Source organism: Brachypodium distachyon, chromosome 3 (genome assembly GCF_000005505.3).
Source record: "Brachypodium distachyon strain Bd21 chromosome 3, Brachypodium_distachyon_v3.0, whole genome shotgun sequence".
Lineage (NCBI taxonomy): Eukaryota > Viridiplantae > Streptophyta > Magnoliopsida > Poales > Poaceae > Brachypodium > Brachypodium distachyon.
In genome coordinates, this window is record NC_016133.3 from 13,847,899 (window position 1) to 13,863,478 (window position 15,580).

Genomic DNA, 15,580 nt, shown 5'->3' on the forward strand with positions numbered 1-15,580 from the left:
GATTCATAAATAGCCCCTCTGAACTCTCCGAGAAGGCGCCGAAACAAGCCAAGATGTTACACACCAAAATTAGCAACGCTCGCACCGAATCACACTTTATTTCACAGAACTCAGAACTAAGATGACAGCTCAACATTAACACAAACATTCGCGTGGTAGCCAGGCAGCAACATGCAGATTACGGTGCGTAGTAAGATAGATAGATTAAGAACTTGGTCCCTTGTGAAGTGGTGATGGATGAGAGTCTAGAGGCCGAGGAGCTGGCAGTTGTCCCAGAGCGTCTTGGCAGACCGGCGGAGCTGCGCGGCCTCAGCCTCGGTGAGGTCCATCTCGGCGACACCGAGGACGCCACCGCGGCCGAGGCGTGCTGGCAGGCTGAGGAACACCTCATGGCCGTCAGAGATGCCGTGGAAGCCCGCCGCAAGGACGGAGACCGGGTGCACCCGGCGCTGGTCACGGAGCAAGGAGGTGGCGAGGCTGGCGACGGAGTAGCCGATCGCCCAGGAGGTGTATCCCTTGAGGCCGATGACCTCGTAGGCGCCGCCCACCACGGCGCGCCGGATGCCCTCCAGCGCCGCCTCGTCGAAGCTCCTGTGGCTGTCCTGCAGCGACTTGAGCGCCGGCATCCCGCCCACGCTGATGCTCGACCAGATCGCCACGGAGCTGTCGCCGTGCTCCCCCACCATGTAAGCCTGCAGCATCAGCATTTGCTTGCTTGGTTAATTACTGGGGATGGATTTTTATGCTGCTAATTTTTACTCTGCCTCTGTACAATGCATTTCCAGGTAGTGATAAAAATCCTTCGTATAACCAGATACCAAATGGTTGTATAAACAAATCAGTCAATGGTCCAGTAAAAAATTAACAGCTTCATTTTGGATTTCGCTGGGGCAAACTCAACTCAGGAGCAGCAAAAAGCCAAAAACTGGAGTCATCTGATTGTATACCACTACCAGTTAACACGGGAACCAGGAGTGTTAAAACAACACCGAACTGAATTATACCATTATGGTTTCATTACCTACAACTAGAAGAAAATGTAGCTGCATTTTTCTGACAATACATATGCAATCCAAAACTATAAATTACTACCATGGTGTAGTAATGTTCTTGAGAAAAATTTCACCTGTAGGTCATTTTGGTACTCTTTATGACTTGTACTAGTATATCACCTTCAGTGCTTGTCAGCAGACAAACGTATGCCCACATCCCCTCCCAAGGTTCTAACGAAGTGCTAGTATAAACATATGGTTGTTTCGCGTTTAATTTTGTTCTCCAAACACAACACCAACCGATCCTACTTACTTAACTGAAGTTCAGTTTAGTGAAGCTGGTATCCTGAACAAAGTAGTACGTTTTGGTACTGATCCACCAAACACACTATGTGCAGGCACTAAACTAGTTAATCCACTAAACATATTCATTAAGGCCGACCTTTCGAGAGAAAAAGACAAAACAAATTAATGAGATCCAGCCAGGAGTAGGGTGTGAGTGTGTGACACACCCCTGTCGGAGGAGACCAGTCAACAACAAGCACATGCTCACCGCCACGTGGCACGGACCTACAGACTACGGCAGCGAGCCCCAATGGATTCATGGATAGATTCATCGATTACCTGCACGTCCTGGGCATTGACGTCGAGGTGCTCGGCGATGAGGAACCGGAACCTAGATGAATCAAGGTTGGTACCAGACCCAATCACACGGCTCGGCGGGAACCCAGACAGCTTCCACGCCACATAGGTCAGCACATCCACAGGATTCGAAACCACCAGCAGCAGCGCCTCGGGGGAGCAGGCGGCCACGGGGGGCACGATCTTCCGGTACAGGGCCACGTTCCGCTGGAGCAGATCCAGCCTCGTCTCGCCCGGGATCTGCCTGGCCCCGGCCGTGACGACGACGAGGTCGGAGTTCCTGGTGACGGAGGCGTCGGTGCCGGAGACGATGCGGACCCGCGGGAGGAACGCCGCCGCGTGCTGCAGGTCCAGCGCCTCGCCGCGGAGCTTGTCGGGGAGCGCGTCCACCAGCGCGATCTCGTCCGCCAGGTTCTGGGTCAGGATGGTCTGCGCGATCGCCATCCCCACGTTGCCCGCCCCGATGACGGAGACCTTGGTGAGGCGGCGGTGCGGGGAGGAGGACGGCGGCGGGCAGCCGGAGGACACCGGGCGGAAGAAGCCCGACGAGGCCTCCGCCGAGTCGAAGCCCAGCTCCGACAGCGATGACGTCTTGTGCATCTTCTTCTTCCTTGGAACGAGATGCTGCTGGGATGAGAATGAGATCGATGGATTTGAATGCGAATTAAGGAATGGGGATTGGATTGGACTGTTTATGGGATGATTTCTTCTTTGGTGTGGGGAATGGGGATTGGGGGGAGGCGATATTTATAAACCCCCGGGAAAGAGAGAAACCGCTTACCAGTTACCGGTTTTGACCACTCATGGTTTGTGATTTTATCTTGTTTTGTTTTTGACGGAGGGACTTTACTTTTTGAAGAAGAAGATAGGAACTCTTCGCGTAGGTTTCAACGTTTTGAAGAAAAGAAAAGTGGACTAAGAGCAATTTAAAAGTCTTTTAAGAGCACGTGGATGTGGAAGAGTGTGTTATCAAGGTGTTATCCTAAAAATAGCTACTCTTTCCCCGAAAACTCTAAATGTATTCCCTTCGATTCATAATAAGTGTTGAAAATTTAGTACAAATTTCTACTAACTTTGTAGGAGTACTAGATTACAGACACTTATTATGTATCTGAGAGAGCAACTATTATGGCCTCCATTTTGCAAGGGCATCTACTTTTCTTCATCATCCTTCAAACTTTAGAGGTTGCTGGAGTGCAACTATCCACCAACTGTCTATTGAAGTATTCCCTCCATTTATCGGCGGCGTCTTTAGCCACTAACATTGGTTGTACTCATGTGAGCTAAAAATGAGTATACATTCCCCCCACCCCCACCCTTTTCTACCTTTGTTTTGTTCAAGACCCGTGGCGCATAGATTTGCAACGACTAGAGCACCCATCTCCATGGCCCCAACACCATCGATGTCTTGGGTGACTATCTTGGTGGTCGTGGAAGATTAGGTGGATCTCCTGGCCACCAGTTGGAGCGAGGAATGCCACTTCTGGATGTGGACTCGGTGGAAGCATGAAGGATACACGAGCCGATCCTTGGAGAAAAAACAAAAAATAGAGAGGGCCTAGAGATGGCTTGGCGGAGAAGAAGGAATGAGGCTCCTGAAGAAGAAAACAATTGCGAATATTGGTTGTCACTGAAATTTAGCTATTGATGTAATCTAATTTTTTTATTGCCAGTGTAAATATATACACGTTCAGGATATGAAGTCAATTACAAAATATAAGTAAAATAAGAAAGTGCAATATAGAGGATGGAATATGGCATGGAGATGGTAGTAAAATCTGGCTACTGAATTTTAGATGGAAATATAGCTACTCAAATTTTGCTATGCTCTTGGACATGCTCAAACATGCTTGTAAATTTGCATTGAAAACATTTTACGTCAAGAAGGTAAATTTAGTGCTAAAAAAATACCGTAGTCAACTTTGTGTTTTTTGCCACAGGCCACAAAAAATTATCACTGTTCGCGAAAAAGTTAGGAGCATAAATGTGGGCATGTGGCTTCAAAATTTGCACGTCTATTTTAGTTTTGCAGAATTGGATTACCCCTGGATTGGCCAACAAGGAAAACCATGGATGCCTATGCTTCAAAATACCGCAGCCGGTTTCTTCACTCCGTCCCTTTCAAATTTGTTTCTTGGAGAAGAGGCCAGTCGCCAGAAAGACCCCAAGAAAGTAGCACTAAAGTAATTCTGCAGCTGGTTCCATTCCGTACGGTTGCCGGTCAGATCCTGCATTGGTCGATGTACGCCGGCAAGCTTTGACCACGACCTGACCATTTGCATATAATGCACACCCTTTTGTTTTACTTATTACTACTAGAAAACAGCTGTTCTGGAGATAATACTCACTTCTTTTTCATATTAAGTGATTTTCTATTATACATTTTAAGCATAGATACATTCATATTTAAACAAATTTGAGTCACTTAATATGAGATGGAGGAAATACGAGTTATACACGCAATGGAATTTACAGAAACAGGATCGTCAGTCCAGCTTTAGAAAGCAAATACTCCTCCGTCCCGAAATAAAGCACCGAGGGAGCAGTAACATTAGTTACTCAGACAACAGAGGAATTTTACCTTTTACTGATCAGATTATACCGGCCATTTTCATATGCAGGCAGCTGGCCTCCCACTTGCACTTGCACATGAAGAAAAGTGAAGTTGCCAAACCTGACGACCGTTCATTCCGTTGGTAAGGAAAGCACGAAAGCGGAGCCTGCCAAACCTGACCATACGCACACGCAGCTAAGCATGGGTGCATTCTGGTGATACGATCAGTTAAGCTGCTTTCAGTTTCTTGGAGAACACTGCTAGGCTCCTGCCATGCCAACACGAAAACCGTGTTGCCAAACCCTTGAGCCAAGATTTTTCGGAGGATTTGAACCCTCGGGAACAGAGATGCTAGATTTTCAAAGATGTTCGAATTGACCTAATATCTAATGGTTATTACCATTATGTGAGTCCGGCCACACGAGAAATTTCTAAAAATTGAAATGTAAATGGCATTTAAATCCCTACTTTATCTATTATTGTGATTTTAAAATCTCGTAAACCGAATAAACCCTCAAGATTCCATTACATTTCATTGGTTCGTTAATTACAACTTGAACAACAAGAAAGAAGGTAGATATATTTTGCACCATTTACAATACCGATATGGGCGGAGCTCCTCCATCTTTCTAGATGGGTACCCTTCATCTTTATGAGAATTCATCATAATACTAAGGGAAGTTTAACATGGTTTTAGTGATCAATATTTTCCAAACATTTGTTTTTTGTAAAATATTATTCCCTATTTTTTCTTTAACAGAAATGATTGTCCACTAGTTTTTGCCACCTTTTTTTTGACAGTACTCCATTGCTTTTTTTTTTTTGAGAACGACAGTACTCCGTTGCCTTGGGGGAGGCCGGAATGGCAGGCTTCTTCCCAGGCCCAAGCTAGAAGGCAGCCCATCCATTCCGGGCCCACAGGCCAGCCAGCCTCGCGCCCGGAAAATTTCGAATTTTGGAACGCTCCCTCCCGTGATCTAAATCTCAAATCAGCCATCCCCCAAAAAACGCCATTCAAATCCTTCACCCCCCAGCCCTCGTCTTCCCCGAACTGCCCAAACCCTAGCCCAGCCAATGGCCACCCGCCTCAAGGACCGCGGCGGCGGGAGCGGCGGAAAGGCTGCCGCTGCCACTGCCACTGCCCCCGCCCCCCGCGCGCTCACCCCCAGGTCCTCCTCCGCCTCGCGCCGCACACCCACCCCCACCGCCGCCGCCGCCGGCAAGGAGAACTCCGCGTCCAAGCCCGCCAAGCCCACCTCCGCAGTGAGGTGGTCCACCTCGTCGATCCCGAGGGCCAGCCGGATCCCGAGCTCGGTGGACTCCACCAAGCTCGTCTCCACGCTCCGGGCCTCCGCGCTGCTGCCGGCGAGGGCCTCCGTCGGGACGGACGCGGGGTTGCGGCGGAGCGTGAGCGGCGGGATCAGGGCCGCGTCTTCCGAGAGGGGCAGGAGGTCGGTGGCGAGTGGTGCGCCTGCTGCTCATGAGATCGGTGGGAGGAGGGAGGGCTCCGATGCGAGAGGTACAAGGGCCAAGAGGGTCGACGAGACCAGCCGGAAAAGAGAAGGCTTTGTCGATGCCAAGCCGAAGGAGGCAGATCTGGTTGGCAGGAAAAGGGTCAGCCTTGATCCGAAGGCGAACCAGCAGATCAGTGGGAAAAGAGAGAGCTTTGGTGTGAATTTGGCAAAGCAGTGTGAGGAGGTAAGGGGGAGAAGAGGGGCCAATGTGAATAAGCAAAGTGATGAGATTTGTTGGAAAGGAGAGTGCACTGATTTGAAGGCAATGCCAGGTGATGGATTCAGTAGGAAGAAAGAGGGACTTGATATGGAGCTGGTGAAGGAGATCAATCCCAATAAAGCTGTTGCTGGCCTCACTGGTTCAGTGGAGGCTTCCACCAAATCTGTGCCATTTTCTGCCACCCAGAATGATGGGGAGGCAGCGGACAATTCTGTTATTCCGGTGTTCACTGTCCAAGTCGTAGACTCAAATGATGTTCGTTTCGAAGTGAGAGAACATCAGAAGATCGATGAGTGTAAGAAGCAGGAAGAGAAGGTGAAGTTGGCAGACAGGATTAGAGTTTTCGAGAAAGCAGCAGCAACTGAGGAGGCAAGATCGGCGAAAACTGTGTGCAGTTTGAACAAGTACCCAAGCAAGCTGCATGAGAAACTAGCTGCACTGGAAGGGAGGGTCCAGAAGATCGCCACGGATATCAAGAAGACCAAAGAAATGCTGGATGAGAACAATCCGGATGAGCCAAAGCAGATATTGTCAAATATCCAGAAAGAAATTACCGCCATTGAGAAGGCGATTTCTCATGTCAAGGTCGACAATAAGATTCAGCTAGGTACTGAAGATAGCATTGACTGTGAGATTTCTCAGACTAAGCAGGCTGCAAGTGACAAAAGTGCTGTTGTGAAGCCAGGTGACCTGAAGCAAGCTGGAAAAGGAATGGATACTGATGAACTGGAGGCGAGGTTTTTTCCACATCATAAACTGTTGAGGGATCGTAGAACGTCTACTTCTACTCATCAGGAGACGTGCATGGCTCTTCTTAAAGGCTGTAGTGAGAAAAAAGAACTTGCTACCGTTGAGACCCGTGACGATGAGAACAGTATAGCCATGGAGTTTCTGGCTTCCTTAGATGGTGAAGAGAGTGACTTCTTTAAGGATCGCAGAGCTAAAAACTTAAAAAATCTCATGATATGTGAAGCAGCAGATGCTCGTAGCAAGACATCTGGCCAAGGCAGCGCGAAGAATCTAGATGGTTCGACGGAGGAAATCGAATTGCTTGCTACTGAGACAGTAGAAGGGTTTGATGAGCAGGAAAACAAGTCTTCAATGGTGATACAGGAGGAAGTCGAGGAGCCTTCTGATGATCAATTATCAGGGATAGGAAACAAGTCTGCAACAGGTGGATGGTTTGTTTCAGAAGGGGAAGCTGTTCTTCTTGCTCACGGAGATGGCACCTGCTCTTATTATGACATTGCAAACCATGAGGTACTAGATTATTTATTTTCCATGTTCGCTTATTTTCATAGCTTTGTGCATAAACAATATTTTTTTTCAAGTGTTGACTACATTATACTTTATTGATACAGTTCAAATCCGAATATAAGCCTCCCAGTGTGGTGTCACATAATACTTGGGGGGATTGCTGGTTGATTCGTGCCCCAGGTGTGGACGGGTGCTCCGGTAGATATGTAGTTGCAGCGTCGGCTGGCAATGCACTGGAACCTGGGTTTTGCAGCTGGGATTACTACAGCAGAGAAGTAAAAGCATTTCATGTTGAGGAGACATCTCGTCCTTCTTCTGTACCATTATCCAGAACTGTACTTGGGCCACTACATAATGTAGGTTCATCAAGATCTAGTTCTGCTATTTCAACCGCAGAACGACAGCAATGGTGGTATAGACCATGTGGACCTCTCCTGCTTTCTACTGCTAGCAAGCAAAAGATGGTCACGGCTTATGATATCCGTGATGGCGATGTAGTGATGAAATGGGAAGTAAGCAATCCAGTACAGGGAATGGAGTACTCCAGCCCACTACAATGGCGAAGCAAGGGGAAGGTAGTGATTGCTGGGACTGAGTCAATTGGGTTGTGGGATGTGAATTCACTTAATCCGCAACCCTTATTATCTGTTGCTTCTGCTGGTAAAAGAGTTTACTGCCTTCATGTGAACAACACAGATGCTGAGGTGGGTGGAGGAGTTCGTCAAAGGTAATTCGGAAAATCTTACCTTAACTGTTATTCATGTTCCATTGTGGTGCCCTTTGAGATCCTGCCTAGGTGACATAATTCTTTTACTTCGTTAATTACCAATAAGTTATGTGCTTATGGTATAAGCATTTCATATTATTCTGTCCTGGTAATTGATAAAGCTAAACTTTGAAATATAATTATCTGACGCAGATGCAGATTACTCTCCTTTGTGTTCTAGCTCACCCATCATTGACCTGTTTGCGGCTGTATTTTGCAGAGTTAGCTCATCTGAGGTGGAGGGAAATGATGGTGTTTTTACTACACAAGAAAGTGTCAATGTATTTGACTTCCGTGTACCTTCTGGCATTGGTCTTAAAATGGCAAGACATGGTGGCACGGCGAACTCAGTCTTTTCACGTGGGGACTCAGTATTCATTGGCAGCACAGAAGGTAGGCTGCAAATAAAAGGGGGGCTGAAACCACGAGTTCAGCAATATTCACTGAAAAAGGGGAAACTTGTTGCAACCTATGAATTGCCAGAGTTCAATGCTCACATTCATCATTCTTCAATAACCCAAGTGTGGGGTAACTCCAACGTTGTGTTGGCTGCATGTGGTATGGGATTGTTTGCCTTCGACACCTTTAATGAAGAAGACATTCAGCAAACTTATAGCTTTGACCGTGGAAACACTATTGGCGTAAGAGAGGTTATTGGCTCTGATGATTTGTACTGTCCTACATTTGATTACTCATCATCAAGGGTTCTTCTGGTGTCGAAAGACCGTCCAGCACATTGGAGGTATCTGTCATAGCTATCTATTTGTGGCATGTATCATGTGACATGTAATATATGTAGTTCATGATTTGCTTCAGTAGTCATCTGTCATGTAAAGCATCTTGCTTTCACTGTATTAGCAGAAAATGTTGACCTTTTGTTCCTAGAGTTAATTTAATATCTATTGTATCCTTGTTTTATCCTATTACATTTTATGTACCCGTGTTCTTCCCCAACACTGGATGTCTGGACCGTTAGTTGTATTTACTGAAACATCTTCTGAATACAGTTTGATGAACTGGCGCATACAAATTCACTCAATATTTCTCAACATCAATTCTTGTTAGCTGATTAAGGCCCATCTTCTATTGATGATGAAGACCCCCCTTTCTTTGTTGACCTGAATTCCCCAGTTAGCTGTGTCCAGGTGAACTATATACATACATACATGCAGTGCACCCTCTGAGCTTATTCATCCTAAGATCAGCAGCATCATGGTTTTGCGAAGTTATCCTCTCTGAAGACTTTATTAAGTCTAGTGGCAAGCATCAGCAGGGCATGGCACATATAGCAGAGGCTCGTGCCGGGGGCAGGAATACAGCAAGGCTCATGCAGGCATCCATTTGAGTTGGAATGCTAGAACCTTGGCAGGAAATATCAGAACTCTGGGTGCCCTCCAGGTTTTGCTCATTATTTCTTGGACTAGGGCTATTTGGTTATGGTATTGTTAATTCGTGCACTGAGCTCAGAGGGCGTGTTCTCTTTGTATATGCTGTATTAGTATAGCCATTCTCCCTGTCAGTTCATCTCTGCAGCGAAAACAATTTGTTTCTTGTGATTTTGCCATGTCTTGGTTTCCAATTACAATTAACAGATATTGGGGTCTAACTAATTGTGAAGAAAAGCAATTGCTGATCATATTCAGTTGTAACTTTTCTCAAAGAAAAATTATTTGCATTTATCAGAACAAGTTGCTGTGTTCTACTAGTATCCAATGGTTGATGATAAGAGTACATTGTCCTTCCTCTGAGGAAGGTGAGCCTTCATTATGTGTAATTGACTGCTGATAGGTTCCCAACATCATTTGGGCATGTTTGTAAACAACTAAATACTTTCAGTTTTTCTCCCATTTGGGCTTGCACAGAAGCTTTGAATCCTTGCTTAATGGGTGTACACATACTGCGTTGTACTACTTGGATTTGTGATCTGAACTTGTAGTTACTAAATGTTATTTGTCATTCTCAATTTCTAATCGATGTAATTGCTTACTGTTGCATTGCATCTTCTATCAAGCTTGTTCTGGCACTCGGGCTTGCTGCACAACAAATTCTACCTGTAATATGTAGTTTTTAGCTACCATTGTTTGTGCGGGTTAGGATCATGGACTCCACACGTATACTTGCTTGCAAAAATCAAACAGCACAGAATGGGTTGCTGTACTCAGAAGCAAAGTTACTCAAGTCTTGTGCAAGCCGTACGATGTACTACGTGCAAACTTTCTTTCTAATAGAAGATAATGTAAGAAAATTATAGTGTCGATTGCTTGAAAACAAAACCAATATTTGATACTGTAGAAAACTGACTTATGTGCTTCTATGAGCTATAAATAGATCAATGTATTTGCTCATGTACTCTCTGCCTTCATTTCTCCAATGCATTTCAACATATGAAAATGTCATTTCTCTTGTCCTCTATCAAGTAATCAGGAGGTTCTCTTAAGCCGTACTACCATTGTAGTCCAGTAACCTTTCTAGGTCCAGAAACTCACACTGGTATCAATTTGGCCCATACTCCCCTTTTATTTGGTAACTTCTCCTTCACCATTAATGGTTGCACCATCGGCCATCTTCTTCTTGGATCTGGACCTTTTCTTCTTCTGCTTCTTGTTTTGCTGTTGTGTTCCATCATCATTTACTGGCACCTTGGGCTTCACATCAGCAGCACCAGGCTTCTCTTTTGATGCTTCTTTCTTTCTATTTAGGCTGGCAGCAATTAAGCTGTCTTTGGATTGTTTTTCCAAGTGCCCATCAGTACTGTTGTTCTTAGTTTCATCTGCTTTGCTGTTTTCCTTCTCCAGCAGCTTGTTGTATGTGACACGTTCGGTGTCCTGATCCAGGGAGTGTCCTGAATACTGGTTGTCGACATGACTGTTGGTCAAAAACTTCTTGTTCCGCTGAGGAAATTCAGGCTTCCTGGCATGATTGTCTCCATAAATATCATCTATATCTAAAAAAAGATCACTGGTTCCATCTTGCAAGTCATCATCGTCTGTGTTGCCTGTGACCTTCACCTGCTTTTGTTCTAAAGATCTGACCTTTTGTTTCTCGTGTTTGCTTTCTGTAATGGTGGTGTTGCCAGATCTCTTTTCTTCTGACGTAGCAGGCATGGTAGTATTTCTGGAGTCTGTAACATTTCCTGCCACTACAACGACTGGTCTTGTGTTACCATTGTTTGTTTGTGCTAGACTGCTCTTACTAGTTACAACCTTTCTGTTGTTTGCCCTGTAATCTTGGAACCTAGTTTTGATTTCTTCGAGCTCGGCTTCCTTCTGCTGCAGGATCTCCATCAGAGCTGCCATCTGGTCAGGGTTTGAGCCTGTGGTCGCTTTCTCTTCCAATTGGTTGATGCGTCTGTCTTTCTCCTTGAGGGATGTTTCCAGTTTTTTCTGAGTGTTCTGATGACTTGTGGCTTTCTCTTCCATTTGTTTGATACGGCTGTCTCGTTCCTTGAGAGATACTTCTAGTTCTTTCTGCGTGTTATGAAGATTTCTGGATTTCTCGTCCATTTGGCTGATGCGGCTCTCTCTCTCCTTGAGAGACGCTTCGAGTTCTTTCTGCATGTCCTTAAGACTTGCGACTATGGCTTCCAGCCCCTTGAGCTTCGTTTTCAGGTCTGTCTTTTGAGTTCTTAGGGAAGATATCGTGGCTTTCATTTCTTCCCCCTTCCTCTTCGTCTCTTTGTTATATGCCTTCTCTTTCTGGTAAGAATGATGGTACAGTGTTTGGTTAGTTTGATTTTCCTGATTTTCATAACTTAATGAATTGGCAGTGCTCCTGCTCGGTCTCTCGTTTTTTTTGCCTGAATTTGAAAACCACATATATGTGCTACATAAACAAGATTTTAGAACTCTACACTGCTACTGGTTATTCATAATTCATGCCACTGGTTATAAGTTAAAACTGGTAAAAGAAATGGGCAGTTTTTATACTGTTAATTGTTTATACATTTTTATGTTAATTCAAATACTATCATTACATAGTGGAGTATGCTGTTAGAGAAAAGTCTAAGTGTACATAACTCTTGGTTCACCAAGTTTTCCTACAAACTGGCACTAGCCAGCACAATTTTTTCATCAGTATTCAATTATGATACCAAAACTGACTGCCTAGCGGTTACTATTTGGCAAAACCTTCTTCGTACTATGCTTTTAGCCCAAAGGTTTTCTTCTAAGGATATCATTAATATGTGATTCTTCACATGAGTGTTCATACATGTCATAGGATTTTCAGATTGTAAAATTTACATGCTTATTTCTTACATTGTGTATAAGTTACCTGCGCAGTACAGATTGGTTTACATGATGATTGTACAGAAGATTGGAAACATGAGCAATATTTTTCATTTCGCGAGGTATATCCATATTCCACTAGAAAGAAAATGGAGACAGCAGCTCTTGCTAACTGGTCGGCACAGATAAGCTTCCCAACTCATAAATTGTTCTAACATTTGTGCCATTTCACATTCTTAAACAAAATAAAAACAGTTTTATGCAGAATCATTGTTCTTGCATTGCATAGTCTGCATGATCTAAAAAGGTAAAGGAAACTAGAAGAAGATGACCCATGGCCTTACCTGTAGGAGCATCCGGAGGTAGGCGGCCTGCTGGTCGTGTTCCCGGAGAAGCCCAGCAAAGGCGCGCTGCTCCCTCGCCTTGTGCATGACGACGACGCTCAGTGCGGCAGCGGCAAGGACCACCAACAGGAACAGCACACAGGGGAGTCTATTGCCGGCGCCGGCCATCCCATACCCCTTTTGTCTGTACTTGCTCCCATCCATCTCCTACTCCTTCCTTACCAGCGCACAGTGTACTTGCTCTCCTTCACAACACTCCCCTGCCTTATTCCTCTGCAGGATCTTTGCTTGCTGCAGAAATGTGAAGGAAATCAATGGAGCTGCAGCTCAAGGTTATTGGCTTTTGCTTGGGGGGTTTGGAACTGCAGGACTTAGAGCCAGATCGATGTGGTGAATGGTGATACACTCATATGCTAATGCACATGACATTGAAGTACTAGTCTATTCTCTGAGCCATGGGATCAATTAATAAGATGACGTGTATGCCATTGACTTGCACTTACTGGGGAGAAGCTGATTGACTGCAGGAAAGATGACATGAGATTGCACGAGCTTTGTGCCGTCTATCACGCATCGGATGGTTGCGAGCAACCGCTGGTTTGGTGGATGATGATGTAAAACCGATGGTTTCACGGTAATGTAAAATTTCCTCTCCATTGCATACATACATGGCCGTCCAGAGTTGCAAAGTCAACAGGGAACAAGATGACAATTAATGAGATTCTTGTGTGCTTCTTGCTCAGATCTCCAGGCAGGAATCACCTCAAGATGAGTAATCTATTCATGGAGCAGCAGAAGGGGCTAGTGCTCCACCATGCATGCAGGACACCGGGTTTCTTTGACCTAGGCGAGCTCCATCAAAGGTCGTGTGAGATTTTATTAACCATAATGGATGTGAAACCTAGTGCTACTCACATAGTCTAAATGGAATCGCCCAGAAGAGACACATAGGTAATTACTACTCCGTCTGTTGGTTTAATACTTCAATTTACGCGAGGTGTGCATGATTTTGCCAAAACTGAACTTTGACTGCCTGTACTCTGTACATTGGTAATTTCGCAGAGAATACTTGTTTGTACTTACAAAATCACAGCCTGCGAGGAAATTGCTTCTAAGCACGAATCCCGAGGTATTGATTTTCTGTCACGTAATCCATACATTGCTGCTAATTTTTAGTCGAAGTGTATAATCTTGAAAAGCAAGAGACTCAAATAAGTAGAGTATTAAGCTTAGTTATAGCCATGTGATTGTCTTGGCAAAGTTTTTACCTTTGGGAAGGCAAGAGAAGTCTAGAAGATAGCATGGTAAGTTGGTAGCAGCACCTGCAGTTTCGATTTGCAGATGGATGATAGATCAGAGTGACCATTTCAACGACGAAATGGTGTCATCGTGCATGGAATGAACACTGGACGGCTAATGGGCTGCACGTCGAGCTGTGCCATCAACATCAACATTCCTTGATTGGTGGTTGGGGGTTTATTTATATTCCTTCATTTACCTGTTCTTACTCACATAAAATTCAGGTTTTCAGATAAGTTTATTCCGGCGATCGTTCTTGGAAACGCAGGTCTTCTCTGCTCATGCGAAACGTGGCAGCAACGAAAGAATAATTCTCAGAGATGAAATCCAGACATCGCAATTATGCATACATTGACCTAATGGCCTTTGACTCCAGAACTCAGACATCTCTGTTCCTTGACTGCCAAGACAGATCTTCCTACAAATACCAATAAGGTGGTGCATTGATTATGAAGTCTCCACCAGAGATAACACCAGCTGGTTTCTCAATCTCCTGTACTGGCCCCCTGTGTGTGCAGCATCAAAAGTCAAAATCGAGCAGCGAGTCGCCGTCCTGACAATGGCGTATGAAGCAGCAGAGGCCATTGCTCTCAAGGGTGACAATGGTGGCGTGAGAAGGAGAAGAAGCCATGAGCAGCAGCAAGAGGAGGTGAGCAAGGAGAAGCAGCAGCTCAGATGGAGATGGAAGAGCATCGCTCTCTGGATCGTCAGGAAGGTTCACGCTGCCTCTGATACCTCAGGGACGACGAAATGAATTGAAGGGCATGTGACAATTTTTTGTCTCATACTCGTAGATGCTTAAAGATTGAAGGTTGTATTTCTTATATTTTTATTAGATCATGGTATATGATGTTGCCATACTGTATATTTATTTAGTAGCGCCAGTAGCTAGGGAAGTGTGTCATATCATCAAACTTGAGTTCTTCACCTGTAGTTGTAATTAGCGGCTGGTGCCATTTGTCGCGTAAGCAAGTGCCAAGGTCTGAAATTATAGCAATCAAGAATTTCTTTGCATATATTTTTTTCTTTCAAAAAATAAAAAAGTCCATGCCGAAATTAAGAGCAGCAGCCAGCCAGGCATCTACCAAAAAGCTACACACACCAGAATGAATATAAATAACCTGCATTTCTGCATGGCCTAAAAGCTCACATCACTAGCAGCAACCTTTCTTCCTCTTTGCATACAAGCTCCAATAATCACCATGTTAAAGCTCCATGCATGACTCATACATATGCTTAGCTTAGTGAGGCACATTGCACTATTGCAGTGTCACTCACTCAGCTGCACTGTTCTCCACTTCATTCCTCTGAAAGCTTTGTGCCTTTGGGCTCTGTAAAGCAGGGCTTTTCCTGTCCGGGCAATTAAGCTTATTCGAAATGCGTCATTTCTCTAAAACAGTTTTCGCTCTGAAAAGTTTCATGGAATAATAATACGTCATGCTATATATTGAATGTACACGTGCAAAATTTGGTAAAGAATGGGACCATAAATATATACACACGTGTCATCCATTTGCTGACATCATTATGTAAAGGTGAAAGATGAGGCATACGATGGAACACATTGACATCGATCGGCTGCTGCTTTGCTTTGCTTTGCTCATTCGAAAATTTAGCTAAAAAATGCACATGGCAACATTATTACCATTTTCCTCAATAAAAAGTTAATGGCTGGTGAGATGATTAACAAGTCCAGGGCGCCAATTATTCTTCCCTTGCGTTGTCAAAAGTTTGGCTTTTGTATGCTGTCAAAAAAAAAGTCTGGC

At 44.8% G+C, this 15,580-nt stretch overlaps 3 protein-coding genes and 1 long non-coding RNA gene across 5 annotated transcripts; 2 read left to right on the plus strand and 2 right to left on the minus strand.

Moving 5' to 3' along the window:
* Positions 1 to 69: 69 nt before the first annotated feature.
* LOC100846734 (L-lactate dehydrogenase B) lies at positions 70 to 2,383 on the minus strand. Its single transcript, XM_003573365.4, has 2 exons — positions 1,617 to 2,383; positions 70 to 692 (listed from the first exon to the last, which is right to left on the minus strand). Exons 1-2 carry the CDS (start codon positions 2,232 to 2,234, stop codon positions 246 to 248), a joined length of 1,065 nt encoding a protein of 354 aa, XP_003573413.1. The 5' UTR covers positions 2,235 to 2,383; the 3' UTR covers positions 70 to 245.
* Positions 2,384 to 5,214: 2,831 nt separating this feature from the next.
* LOC100820926 (KIN14B-interacting protein At4g14310) lies at positions 5,215 to 8,936 on the plus strand. Its single transcript, XM_003573366.4, has 3 exons — positions 5,215 to 7,182; positions 7,284 to 7,906; positions 8,166 to 8,936. The coding sequence occupies exons 1-3, from the start codon at positions 5,263 to 5,265 to the stop codon at positions 8,698 to 8,700; spliced, it is 3,078 nt and encodes a 1,025-aa protein (XP_003573414.1). The 5' UTR covers positions 5,215 to 5,262; the 3' UTR covers positions 8,701 to 8,936.
* Positions 8,937 to 10,145: 1,209 nt separating this feature from the next.
* Positions 10,146 to 12,914, minus strand: LOC100831555 (putative leucine-rich repeat-containing protein DDB_G0290503). The gene is made up of 2 exons (XM_003571362.4): positions 12,516 to 12,914; positions 10,146 to 11,640 (listed from the first exon to the last, which is right to left on the minus strand). Exons 1-2 carry the CDS (start codon positions 12,717 to 12,719, stop codon positions 10,462 to 10,464), a joined length of 1,383 nt encoding a protein of 460 aa, XP_003571410.1. The 5' UTR covers positions 12,720 to 12,914; the 3' UTR covers positions 10,146 to 10,461.
* On the plus strand, positions 12,819 to 14,813 carry LOC112271454. 2 transcript variants are annotated; one of them, XR_002964431.1, is made up of 6 exons: positions 12,819 to 12,948; positions 13,043 to 13,149; positions 13,259 to 13,466; positions 13,578 to 13,982; positions 14,083 to 14,249; positions 14,333 to 14,813. It is a non-coding gene; the product is annotated as an uncharacterized LOC112271454 (long non-coding RNA). The 2 variants fall into 2 exon arrangements; XR_002964430.1 differs by having other exon boundaries at positions 13,578 to 14,249.
* Positions 14,814 to 15,580: the final 767 nt, after the last annotated feature.